Raw genomic sequence first — 14,064 nt, 5'->3', positions numbered from 1 at the left:
AGGGGTTTTCCATCGATGTTGAGGCCTGCATTTGGAGTGAAGGATCAGCTTACTGATCCTTGGTAATTTGGGCATTTTGTTAAGTCCTGGAAGCGAGAACTAAGTTGAGCAGTTGTGCTTTTAGATCTCCCTGGGAGCATTGGACAATATAAATTAGATACAGGAGAGTGGGGGTGAGTCACCTGAAGTAATTCGCAGGAAGACTTGAGGTATTAAGTACCAAAATTAGAGTGATCGTAGGGAGATATAGTGGAGGGCACAGAGAGCCGAATGGTGTGAAGATAGAATTATCCTTAAGTATTTACTGATTAGAAGTCAATACGTAAGAGATTTAGTTAACAAAAGAGTAAGCTCTGGTTTGGACCTATGTTTATTGATGTTTTATTTTCTGTAATCCTTACGTTTTATTTTTAAATGATGTAAATGTGCATTAACAAAAAGTAAACATTGGCAGTATGCAACTCGTTTCTATATACATTCACTAAATTAGAAATGCATTCTCTAAGCTAGAGATAACAGTAGAACTAAGATTCTAATAGTAAAGCTAGAGCCATTTCCCTGGGGTCTTAAGAGAACTCAGGAGTGTGTATACAGTTAGCTGAACCTTGGCCTTTTCACAAACAGTGGCAGCAATGGGGCAGATGATCTTAAATATCTTGCCAGGTCCTTGATCATTTACCTCCTTGTTCCAAAACAGAGATTAAAAGATGAAGGACAGTTTTTCCCTATGTTTTAGTAAAATAGCTGAAAGCTGTTTTTCTTTAATTAGGATTAGAGTTTAATTTCATGATTCTAACTTCTGGCTGGTTTGTGCTTTTCAGTAGTGTACTCGCACTTTGTAGTTACCATAGGGCATTTGGGGTTCCTTTTAGTTTTTATTGCCGCCTTAATGTTTGTTAGTGAGGTTGAACATCTAAATAATTCGCTTTGTGCTTGCTTTCTGAGAACAGGGTTCCATGTCTCTTGCCCACTTAGTATTGAATTGATTGTCTCTTAATGGCTTGCAGAAGCTCTTATGTATTGTGTGTATTGTTTTGCCTCATATGTATGTTTCACATATTTTCTCTTGACATGTACTTTGTCTCACAACTTTTAAAATGGAATTTTTATTGTATACATGCTTCATGCCTATAAGTATGCATCAGATTGTTAAGTATACTGTTGCTCTGTATTCATGAAGGATAGTGATCTATATTACTATTTTGTTTATTTTACTTATAAATGACATAAATTATTTATATGTTTAGCTCAGATATGGAAAATAATGAGGTACATTTTGTCCTATTTAAGCTGCTAGTGTTATTCTCTTTGTATTATCAGTTATACTTTAGAAATTTTTAAAATGAATCTGTATGTTTAAGGTGCTGTAATTATTCTTTCTCGAAAGGTTTCGACCAAATACTAGAGAACTATGGTGTTACAATGCGGTGGTTGCTGATGCCAGACTTCCTTCTGCAACAGACATGCAGTCCAGATGCAGCATTCTAAGCCCTGAACTTGCATTACCAACAGGATCAAGGGCTCTCACCACCCGCTCTCATGCAGCTTTGCACATTCTAGGTAGAGTTGCTATTTGATGATCAGACAATTTTAGCTAACATTTATTAATGTGTGCTGAGTATTTTTAAAGGGAATTTAAATTTGTATATTATTTTTTCATGTTTGTTAAATGATATGCTAGACACAAAATAGGTTAAATCTTGTTAAAAGATTTATCCTACAGAAAATAATACATCAGACTTACACCGGCACCATGAAAGATTCATATACACCCAAATGTGTATAATTTTCTTATAGGTAAACTTTTAAAAATATTTTTTGCTTGACCTGAATAAATAAATTGATTATTCAAATGCATAATTATAATAATTAATTTATATACATTATTTTAAAATACATTCTATAAAATACTGTGTGCATTTTATAGATACTGTTTCTCTTTACACGACACAATTTTCCACAGCACATCAACTTTCCTTCTTTCATTCTGTTGAATTAATTTGAAATAAGGCACTTTCTTTCTCTCTTTTTATGCACACAAAAACATGGATATTTTTTTGTTGCTGGAAATCTTATATTATTACACAGAACTACTTATTCCATTGTTTTTAAAAATTGTGCTTAAAAAGATTCAGTTATGTTTATGTATAATTTTCAATTGTGAATTATATTCTTTTTTTGTGTGAATTATATTCTTAAGTATAATTAATTTCTTGGTACTTTTTACACGAATTTTAACCAAGCAAACATTGTGAATATCCAGAATTAGTGTCGGTTAAGGTTATCTCAGACTGTGTCTTCCTCAGGTAGTACTTTAAGAGTTAATCTTCGGAGCTTCAGGAAAGGAAGAAGCTTACAAGGACTCAAGTATTAAGCAGTTTTATCTTTCAGAGATACCGTTTTGTGCAATACATTCTCATACAGTGCACATTTAAATATGATAACTACGCAACAGAGGAGTGTGTTTATTGGTTGTATTTGTCCATGAAACGTTGTTTAAGGCTTAAAATACATTTGTGGAGTACACTTATAGTTTATTATTTTAATTTATCCCCTAAAGCATCCATCCCATCTCATCAAAATTATGGGAAATTGTAATTTCAAAGAACTGAATTCTTGCTTGTTTGTTTTTAGGTTGTCTTGATACCTTGGCAACTATGCAGGATTTAAAAATGGGTGTTGCAAGTACAGAGGAGGAGACTCAAGCAGTAATGAAGGTTTATTCCAAAGAAGATTATAGTGTAGTGAACAGGTTTGAAAGTATGTATATTTACATTCAGGAAATATTATCTTCTAACTGAATATATATGACTATTTTGAAACATAAATTATCTTTTGTTTAGGTCATGGAGGAGGCTGGGGTTACTCTGCTCACTCAGTAGAAGCTATACGGTTCAGTGCTGACACTGATATTTTACTTGGTGGTCTTGGTCTGTTTGGTGGTAGAGGAGAATATACTGCGAAAATTAAGGTAAGCATTTCATTGAAAGTGTCGCCCTTTTTGTTGAAGATGTTGGTTTTGACTTGGTTTATTACTTTTTATATTACTTTCTTTTCAAAAAGACTTGTGGAAACTTGTGGAAACTTGCTAAAATCTAATGCAGTAATACTACTAAGTCATTAATTCATAAAACATTTAAAAGTTAAGTAAGAAGGGAGGAAATGAATGGAAGAGGATTTTTCAATAATTTTAGACTGAGAAAGACTTTAACAGTCAAGCTCAGACCTTTGTGTTAAACTAATGAGTGATCTAGGAACAGCAGTACCTTACGAGCTTACTTCCTTTAAAATTTTTTTAAAAAATTGATTTTAGATATAAAGAGGAAGGGTGGGGGGAGAGAGAGAAAGAGACAGACAGACATCAATTTGTTGTTCTACTTATTTATGCATTCACTCATTGTTTGCTTCTTGAGTGTGCCCTGACTGGAGATTGAACCCAGAGCTACCTGGCCAGGGCTCTGCTTACTGTCTTGTAGCCTAAAAATGATAGGCTAAACTGTTTTGATGCATAGACATTTTGATGTAGTTTGGAAAGATTTTAGCATTTTTAATGCCAAATACTGTGTAAACAGATCCTAATCACTCCAGGAGTGGGGACCAGGGATGAAGTGAGAGATACAGATACAGTATAGGGGATGGGTTCCCCCTGGTGGACAAACTAAAAATAATCCAGAGTCGTAAATTGACCTTACTGATTCATCTCACAAAAGGATAAAAGAAAACTATACTTTGTGCCTTAATTTTAATAACAGTCTTCATAAAAAATTCTCAATTAAGTGCTGTTTAAGAGCTTCTAGGACAAGCTCTAGGCCTCTCTCTTCACTCTATATTTTTTCCTAGGCTTCGTCTTCTAAGCTCAAAGTTTCAGTAGCTATCAATGTAGCATGATGCTCAGATTTATTATCTCTAGCTCTATCTTCTTTGACCTATTTCTGTCTTTGTTGACCCATTTCTGTGCACACGTTTTAAAGGCATGCCAGCTGTCAGAACTGAGCCGTGCTCTTCCACTGGGACCTGGCTGTCTTCCAGTGATCCCTTTTTGAGTAGCACTGTCCTTCAGGTATTTATTACATAAGGCAGAAACGTTGCTGTCTTTCTTGAAGGGTCCTCTTTTCTTTTTTTATTCTTCCCCTAAAAGGACTCTTTCCTCACTATGCTAGGCAAAGCTAATTGTCTTAGACTAGCCACCTAGCTGATGTCTGTGTGTATTTTAAACTTTTTATATTTTCTCCCTCTATTCACTTTCTTCCTATTGCTCCTTGAACCTAGTGTAATTAAGTTTTTCTCCCAACCATTCCACTGACACTGCTCATGTCAAGGACACCAGTGACACTTTTATTGCTAAAACCAGTGGTCAACTCTCAATCCTCATCTTTCTTAACCATTCAACAGAATTTAATCCCATCAGGCTCTTTCTTGAAATAATTTCTTCACTTGACTTCCAAGACACACAATTCATTTTACCCCTTCTCTCTGACTCCTCTTTTTAGTCTCCTGCTGGGTTGTTCAATATCTTCTGACCTCTAAATGTTGGAGTTCCAGAACCCAGTCTTGAATATTTTTTAAAGTAAGCTCCTCCCCAGTTATCTAACCTTAGGACTTTTAAGTATTTTTTTCCCTCTGGTCACTCTCAAACCTATAGACTTCCAATGTTCTTACATAAACAACTGCCCACTCTGAATCTGCACTTGAATAGCTAGTAGGCATTTCAGATATGACACACTCAAAACTAAGCTTCTGATGATCTCTTTAAACCTGCTGTTCCCCTGTTCTTCCCCATCCCGGTTAACGGACTCCGAGTTCACTTTATTCCTCCAGGTTCTGAGGTCAAGAATCTTGGTGTTATTCTTGACTTCTCCCTTTCTTTTATACCCCACATCCACTTTAGCAGCAAATATTGTTGCATGCACTTTGAAAACAAATCTGGGATCCAACCATCTCTAAACTGCTCCTCATACCACATTGGTCCAAACCAAAGCCATTTTTACTTTGATTGTTTTAGTAGCCTTTCAGCTTGTATCCTGCTTCTGTCCTTGATCCCTTCATTATATTCTTAATACTGCAGTGATTTTCCTTAAAATTATAGGAGAGTATGCCACTTCTCTGTTCAGATCCCTGTAGTATCTTCCTATAGTAGAATTCAAACCAAAGGCCTTACAAGAGCTTACACAAAATACCATGAGAACCGGTTGCCATCTCTGCTCTCATCTTAAGTTGCACAAGTTTCTTCACTCTAATCCAGTCGTGTTTGCTTATTCCTGTTTCTCAAACATGCCAGGCATAGCCAAACCTCAGGACCTTTGCACTTGCTACTCCCTCTGACTGCAACCCTTCCCTTTCATGTCTGCATATTTCACTTTCTCATCGCCTTCAGGTCTTGACTTTCTGGTGAGCCTATTTAAAACTGTAAATCCCTTACCACAAATTTAGTTGCAATAGCCCTATTTTTGTTTGCATATTTCACCCCTGTGTGCTCAGTACCTGGAACTGTATGTGTTCAAAAATATTTGTTGAAAATATGCATGGGAGCCAGGTTAAGGGCAAATCATTAAGGAGTTTTATACCATGCTGCAAGGAGGGAAATGAGTAACCACTGAATGAATAAGTTTAAGAAAGTATTCTGATCAGAATTTATTTTAAAATATTAAAAGTAGAACCCTTAACTTTGTGGTGTATGGGTTAGAGCAAGGAAAGAATGGAGATAACAAGACTAATTACTTGTTATTGAACCATTCTAGCTAGTAACAGTGGATTTGAGTGACTTGACAAGGTTTGGTACCAGGACTAGAATAGATGCTGTGAGGGTAGAGAGATACATGGAAAAGAGGAGTATTCCAGGTCTTTTCTCCAAGCAACTAGGTGAATGATAGTGACAGTAATTAGAACAGAGAAGGCAGTAGGAGAAACAGATGAGTCGCTTTAGATTTAGTGAGAGAGCTGCTGGGAGAAGCCAATGACCGTAGAGAATAAGATCTGAACTGGAGGTACATTTCAGATTATTAGAATATAACTGAGAAATCAAGACATGTAGCAAAATAATTGTCCAGTAAATTTTAATGCCCCCTTCTCTTCCTTCTGAATGTTTTATCTCATACCTTTCTTACAGTTTGCCTGATATAATTCTTCAGAGAAATAGGGGACTTTTTAAATGTGTAATAGTCTATTAAAAGAAAAAACTCTTCCTTATAATTCTTTTATTTTCACTTAATTTTATAACTTTTTTGATATTTTTTCTTTTACTCAGACTTTATGGTCCTTTCTTTTTTATATAACTATTTTTTCTCACACTTTTCATCTCTCCTTTTACCTATTTTTTTAAGGATCCTTCTCTTATGTTATTCCTCTCTCTTTCCATTGCTAACATTTCCTGGCCTTTTCTGCTGGGTATTTTTTAAGTGTTCCACAACTATCATACCCCCCTGAACACACCTGCTCTCATCTGATATTCTGTTTAATTCTTATAATTCTTATTGAAGTAGGGAGTGTTAGTATCCACCTCTGTTTTATGGATCAGGAAACTGGGCCCTGGGATCTCACAGCTAGTAAATGTTGGAGCAAGATTCAGCCTCACTTAGAGCCTGTTCTCTATTTCAGAGAGTGACCAGAGGGGAGAGAGGAGAAAATTTCAGGGGAAAAGGGGAAGGGTTTACAGGAACAAGTATAAAGGACACATGGACAAAAACTAGGGCGGGTGGAAGCAGGAGGGAGGTGGGGAGGGCTGGGAGGGTGGGCTGGGATGGGAGTAAAAGGCAGAAAACTACTTGAATTTACAACAATTAAAATTAAAAAGAAAAAGATTCAGCCTCACTTAGATAAATACTTTGGTTTCATTTTCTCCTTCAGATCTATAACTGTCTCTCCTTCAGATGTTTGTATTTGGTACAGAACTGTTTGGATCATTTAATATAAATAAATAGATAAAGTTTTATATGACTGTAAAACTAAGATTAATATAAACCATAAGACACTGCATGTGTTTCTTGATTTAAATATAGGTGTATTTTATTTAATGACATTTTTAAATAAAAAGCACATTTTGTAGTGTCCAGCATATATTGGACACATGCACAATTATAAACATATTATTCGGCATATTTACCTGACTGAGAGATTGGGCATCATATGTTTTTCTCCTTTCCCCAGCTGTTCGAGTTGGGACCTGATGGAGGAGACCATGAAACTGATGGAGACCTTCTTGCAGAGACTGATGTGTTGGCTTATGACTGTGCTGCTAGGTAACGAGTTCTTTGTTATTCAGTGTAATTCTTACAAATAATTAATGTGAAAGTTTAATGATAAATGAATAAATAATTAAAAAGGGAGTTTTAAAAATCTGCTGTGATCAGACACTTTAAATTAAATGATACATCAGTAGGTAATGGGTGGTTTTTAGCAATGCTTCATTAAAACTAGTAGAATCCTTTATATTTGTATTTCACAAGATAAATTGGTTATTTCTATATTGAAGATGAGATGGAAATACTGTATTAATATATTTTGCACATTTTTATTTTTATGTGTCACTTAGAAAACACCTAGTATGCTAGTGTTCTGTTGATATGCTACAATTATTTACTACCTAACTTTATGTATATAGTGTCAAATAGTCCCAGTGGGACATAATTCAGGTCAGGTCAACTGTACACTCTAACGTCATGCGTGCAGTATCTACGGGATCATAACACACGTGGAGAAGACACCCAGCTGTAGTGAAACCTCTTAGGGAATTCCCAGAGTCGGGTTTTTATTCATGAGGACTCAGGAAGTGAGAAACTTAGATTTTACCAGTCCTCTTGGTAATCCTAGAATTATCTCAACACTGTATTATGACAGGCTGGTGATTGGTATTGGAATATTATGCTGAGAAAAATAAATACATTGAACTTAATATAATAGTATCACACTGTACTTCCCTGTGAGAACTATGTTAAGAAAACCTTGTGTGCATACGCTTTTTGTTAGTGAAAATCTGTATTTTCTGAAAATGGTAGTAAGTCAATGAATTTGCCTTTAACAGATGAATACTTTTGAAAACAAAATAGTAAATCTAAAGAAAATTCTGGCTATTTCTTTGTTTGCATAAACCAATAATAGGAGATACATTTTGAGTAACTCTTAATGTTATATAAAAACAAAGATTAGAGAAATTTCAGGAAAGTTAATTAATTAATTTAAAATATATATTTATTGATTATGCTATTGATTGATTAATTTTTTAACAAAGCCTTAGGATGCCATTGTCATTTAGCATTTATTTTTGTGCATATGATTATGGGTCAAAAAAATATAATGTATGATTTTGTATAGACAGTCATTTAGATTTTCTTCATTTCTTTATTATTATTTATTTCTTCATGTTTGTATTAGGATACAAATCCCAGAATCCTAAGGCTAGTTATAGGACTTCCATAATTTTTCACAGCATCTTTTATAACTTTCTGTCCACTACTATTCTGTATTTATCTTAATGCTATAATCTCCCTGACACCTTGCCGTGTTTGGACCCTGTATCATACTGCCGTGCCTCTGCAGAGCTGTGCACGACCTTCTCCCCGTCCACTTCCGCTACAGGCCGCACGTGCTCCTTCCTTCCTGTCCGCTTCAGCTTTGGAGCGCACACATCTCTATCAGATGCCTTATTACTTAGCCCGTTCTTTCTTCCTAACTCAGTAAACATTTTTTGTGTAGCTACCGTGTGACAGACACAGTTTCAAACACTTGACCTGAATTCTCAACCCTCGGAAGAAACTTAGGAGCTAGATATTATTTTCATTCCTACTTTCTGGCGAAGGAACTGAGTTAAGAGAAGATAGAGTAATTTGCAACTAATTGCCCATGGTAACATAGCCAGCAAGGCTCGACATTGGGCTTTGAACTCCGGCAGTCTCATTCCAGAGGCGGTTTCTTTTTTTTTTTTTTTAATATATTTTATTGATTATGCCATTACAGTTGTTCTATTCCCCCCCCTTCATTCCCCTCTCCCTGCACCCCTCTTCCACCATTCCCCCCTTTAGTTTATGACCACGTGTCTCAAGTTCTTTAGACCTGAGGCGGTTTCTTAACATGCTGCCTCTCGAACACTTTAGTTGGATAAATTAACTTCAAAACTCAAATTTTAAAATTTCCTTTTCTAACAAAGCTGAAATACTTTTTAACAGCTTTAAAATTTTGGTCTTATTTTAATATGAAAGTATTATAACATTTAAGCAGGTTTTAAAATTCAAGGTGGAGGGGGAAGAAGTGTAATGCCACCCCCATGACACAAGTAAGTATTATTTCTGTTCTTGTCTGGGCATTTTTGAATAAAGGTGTGTTAGAGTTGTTTGACGAGAATCTTATAATACAATGGATTTCATGTTTTTTTAAATAAAGGATTTAAAAAATAAATATGTGTGATGGAAATGCAGAGGCATTGTCTTTAACGCACTGATGTTTCTCTCAGAGAAAAATACGCCATGATGTTTGATGAGCCGGTCCTCCTGCAAGCTGGCTGGTGGTACGTAGCCTGGGCTCGAGTGTCCGGGCCCAGCAGTGACTGTGGGTCCCACGGGCAAGCGTCCATCACTACAGATGATGGGTAAGCAAGATGTTTTTGCTAATCAACTCTCCTTTTTGGTAGTTGAATGCTGCTTCGAAATCTCAGGAGGTTTTTTTAGTAATACAAAAGTCTTAATAAGGCTAGAGCATAATATGACTACTGAAATTAAATTCACATTACCTCATGCCAACTTGAAGTGTAGACAGAAAAGGGAGATAATGGGACTGCACTTCTTTGCCCTTGTCAGGTGGCATTTCTATGTATTTCTGGGTGTTACATTGTTTAAAAGCTTCTTCCTAAGTTAGAGATTATATAGAGGAAAGTGGCAATGATAGGGGTTTGGAAACCATAAAGTGAGAAATACATACGTGCTATAAAATTTGACAGTGCTTGTGAGAACAGTCTGCATTGCAAAGCTTCAGCAATATGAAATAGTGCAGTGTTAGTAAAATGGGGGAGTTTTACTGTTAAAATTTCATGTATAAAGTGCTTTTCAGTTTCAGAAACAGTTTCGTATATATTATTTGATGCCCTCAACAACTTTGTGAAGCAGTTATCAGCCCATTTTACACTTGGGGCAGAGACACAAAGGGTGAAATTGTTTGCTTTCACCTTTTATTACTGTGTGGCAGACCCAAATCTGGTCCTGGAGTCTCTTGACTCTAAAACCAGATTTCCTCATGCTCTGTACTCTGATTTGTGTGTTTGAAGGACCACCATTATAAAGGAAATTCAATTTATTTTTATCACTACTGAGGATAAACTATTTGAGAAGTTATATAATAGTTATAACTAGTTAAACAAATGTTATATTAAAGTTATATAATAATATATTTCAAATAATTTTGTTCAGCTCATAACAGAGCTGACCAAAAAAACAACAGACAGATTTACGAGGTGAATTCCATGTTGCCGAATATTCAAGTAGAATGCTGTAGGACAATTAAGTCTCCTACCGTATGTGTACTTCTTAACTTGTGAGAGTGCGTGCTGGAAGTGGGGAGACTGCCTCAGTCCTGGCCTATGTGGTTCCCATGTACAATTGAACCTGGGAATGTCACAGCACTTGGGAGCTACAGCTTACAGAGTATTTATTTAAGCAGCTTTAAAATTAGTTGTAAATTCAAATATTTTGTTAAAGCTTATTGGGTTGGTAAATGTTGAGCCAGAAGGGCTAAGGGAGGGGACAAGACAGCTTCTCACCTAGTAGTTCCTGATCAGGTTCAACTCCTTCCTTTTATTGATTAAGCCAGTGATTTTCAATCAGTGTGTCGCAAGGATTTTTAAAACATGCAATACCTGACTGTTTAGTCGGGGGCACTGACCTCTTTTCCCTTAGATTGTTAAATTAAAAAATGACAACAGCCAACATAACAATAAGTGTCTGCTGTGAATGAATCAAAATTCTACCTACATTTTTGTCAGATCAACAATAAATAGAATGTGTGTTTTGGTGTGCCATAGAATTTTAGTAATTAGTTTGTGTGCCATGAGATGAAAAAGGTTGAAAATTGCTGGATTAAGCCATTCAGATCTAGAATTAACATCAGAACCATACCTTTTTACTTCTATTTATTTTCCTTAAAGAATGCATCTCAAGTCATTAATATAAGATTTGAAAACATGACTGTTAAATTACTTCTTTACTTCAGTGAATCATGAACAATGTTGGTTTTGGTATCATTGTTATTTTATTCTTTTCTTAGGGTTGTTTTCCAGTTTAAAAGTTCAAAGAAATCAAATAATGGTACAGATGTTAACGCTGGTCAGATACCTCAATTATTATACAGGTATTTAGCATATTTGTAGTTATTTAAAAGGTTTATTATTTTGCTATAATGAACAAGATCACTATTAACAGGGAGAAATTATTTGAAGCATTCAGAAAATTATAATAAATTTAACCAAAAAAATTAATATTATGCCCTGGCTGGTGTAGCTCAGTGCGGGCCTACGAACCAAAGGATCATGATTAGATTCCCAGTCAGGGCACATACCTGGGTTGCAGGCCAGTTCCCAATAGGGGACCCACAAGAGGCAACCATACATTGATAGTTCTCTCCCTCTGTCCTTCCCTTCCCCTCTAAAGATAAATAAAGAAAATCTTTTTAAAAATTAGTATTTTGTATATTTTTAAACTTTTTCTACATCAGGCTTTTAAAACTTTACTTCGGACACAGCTTGTCTGTGTTATGCCAATAACAATATTTTAATGACTTAAACAGGGTGGGGCAAAGTAGGTTTACAATTGTATGTGAAATTTATTGTTTTATTATTATTTATTAATAATAATATTAATTATTAATTATTGTATTTTTTCACATGAACAACTATAATCCTACTTTTGCCCCACCCTGCATTTATAATTTGTCGTGATCTTACCAGTATCAAAGTGTTAAAAACTAATAAAGGTTGTCTCGGGGAAATGAAATTGAGGTGATTGAGAAGTGACATCAGAGAGGGAGGTGGGGACTCTGGTGCAGGCCCGGCCAGTTTGCTGCAGTCGTATGTGTTCTCGTTGGTTGTCTCGTGAAAGATGAATGGAAAAATTCTTACTGCTGAAAATTTCACCCTTACCTCAAATATCAAATAATAACTTGCTTATGTATAATGTTGATTATATTTTACTGTTACTTTGAATTTTAATTTTTGATAATGGGGACATATGAAAGCACATGCTTATGCCTGTCTGCTTCTAGCAGATAACTGCAATAATTTTTAGAATAAAGTATGCAAACAAATAGAAAAATGTCACTAAAAATGTCATTTTTCAAGTAGTAAAAATTAAAAGAAATATTTACAGAACAGTAATTCTCTGTCTCATATCTTCCTTTCTGGTATTCACTGAGGATCTGGATGATATGAATAAACCTCACTTTTCTCAGGAAGAGAGTTTTGTTTGTGTTCATGCTTTTTATTTTAGTTAATATTTATAGTACGTAGAATTATGAACATAACGAGGTGTTTGGACTACTCTTGGTTGCACTTGTTGAATACCTTTTAAGTAACAGAATTTAATAGTAGCATTAGTACAGAACATAAGTTATGTATGTTGTCTGGTAAGAGATTCTCTACTATCCAGTCTTACAAAGGTGGGATTTAAATGATGAAATGCTCACGTGCTAAAAATTTTGCTTAGGATTGGAAAATATTTCTGAAAAGCCCTATATTGGCATTTTACCTAACAAAAATATTTAAATGTATAGTTTAATTATTTCTCTATTGCAAAAATATGTATTTTGAGAGGAAAATGTCACTGGCCTTTCCAGCATAAATTTATGTGTGTCTGCTACCTTCAGACTTCCCACCAGTGATGGCAGTGCTTCAAAAGGCAAACAGCAAACTAGTGAACCTGTGCACATTTTAAAGAGGTCTTTTGCAAGAACCGTCTCAGTGGTAAGCCATTTTTTTAAATTTCAGTATTTTTATCCAGTGCTCAGTTTCCTTTTGATGTTTAGCATTTACCTACTCCTCTAACACTCTATTTCAGCATAGCTTTATCAACTCAGATTTGTTTTTGTATTAGCATTGACATTCCACGCCAAAGAGGATGACCTTTAAGTAATGGGAAAAATAGAAATTGTGACTGATTTTAGTAAGCCTATTTAGTATGCTATTTCTGAAATAACTGGTGAATTTTCTAATAAGTCATGTTTGGACATATATGCTGAAGCAGTTAGAAAGTGAAGGAAAACTTAAGGGTGGTATTGGCTCCACCCTTAAAAGTAACATCAAAATGTTATTGTAATGCTTTAGGAACTAAACAGAAGTGTCTCATGTCTAACTGGGGATTTTATTGAACTACTTGACATCATCGTTCTACATTTAAAGATGCAACATGGTCTGTTGAGGCTTCCTCTGTAGAATGAAAAGTCAACATGATGTCATTAAAATATCATAGTATGTTGCTTAGGAAGTCTTGCTTTTTCACTTGTTGAGGATGCTTATGCAACTTATCTACATATACTACATCATAGTTTCATTAGGAGTTTTTAATGACATAAGGGATACAAAAATTATTTTTAAATTGTAAGGTAGTATATGAATGTGATTTATTAATGTAGCTGATAATCTGTCCTATTAGTAACAGGCAAAGGGAAATGTGTTTTTTAATTAGTTTTTTAAAACGCAAAATTGATAAATATCCCTGAGTGGGAGTAAGATAGAATAGAGATAAAACAAAAACTAAAGGTATATTCAAGTTTTTTCCCCATCACACTGTTATTACTATATGTAACTACTATTTACATTTTGATGTATATTTCAGCTATTTTTATATACACACATATTTATCAATCTACATGTGCAGTGTGCTATTTACTTTCTTATTTGTGTTTGATCATGCTTCAAGTTTTGTGTCTTCCAAAATTTTATAGTATGCACTATGGAAATATTCCATATTAGTACATTTGGTTCTATTTCAATCTTTTCTAAAGTTTGCATAATATTCCTTAGAATGGTAGGACAGTAAGTCCTCACTTAATGTTGCTGATAGGTTGTGTGCCTTAAGCTAAGTGATGTATAAT

General features: G+C 34.9%; 1 protein-coding gene across 3 annotated transcripts in view; it reads left to right on the top strand.

Annotated features, from left to right (window-relative positions):
• The window catches only part of MYCBP2 (MYC binding protein 2), a 264,592-nt gene that overhangs the window by 115,207 nt on the left and 135,321 nt on the right, over positions 1 to 14,064 (top strand). For all 3 annotated transcript variants that reach the window (XM_037059374.1, XM_037059371.1, XM_037059373.1), the window contains 7 exons: positions 1,388 to 1,560; positions 2,635 to 2,760; positions 2,844 to 2,971; positions 7,144 to 7,235; positions 9,443 to 9,577; positions 11,245 to 11,328; positions 12,838 to 12,934. In XM_037059374.1, the coding sequence (XP_036915269.1) occupies positions 1,388 to 1,560; positions 2,635 to 2,760; positions 2,844 to 2,971; positions 7,144 to 7,235; positions 9,443 to 9,577; positions 11,245 to 11,328; positions 12,838 to 12,934 (835 nt within the window). The remainder of the gene's footprint in view (positions 1 to 1,387; positions 1,561 to 2,634; positions 2,761 to 2,843; positions 2,972 to 7,143; positions 7,236 to 9,442; positions 9,578 to 11,244; positions 11,329 to 12,837; positions 12,935 to 14,064) is intronic.

The sequence above is a fragment of the Sturnira hondurensis genome, unplaced genomic scaffold (genome assembly GCF_014824575.4).
Source record: "Sturnira hondurensis isolate 20B ecotype Veracruz unplaced genomic scaffold, ASM1482457v3 Scaffold0010812, whole genome shotgun sequence".
Classification (NCBI taxonomy): Eukaryota; Metazoa; Chordata; class Mammalia; order Chiroptera; family Phyllostomidae; genus Sturnira; species Sturnira hondurensis.
The sequence above is the reverse complement of the archived record's forward strand: the minus strand, read 5'-3'. Positions and strand labels throughout refer to the sequence as shown.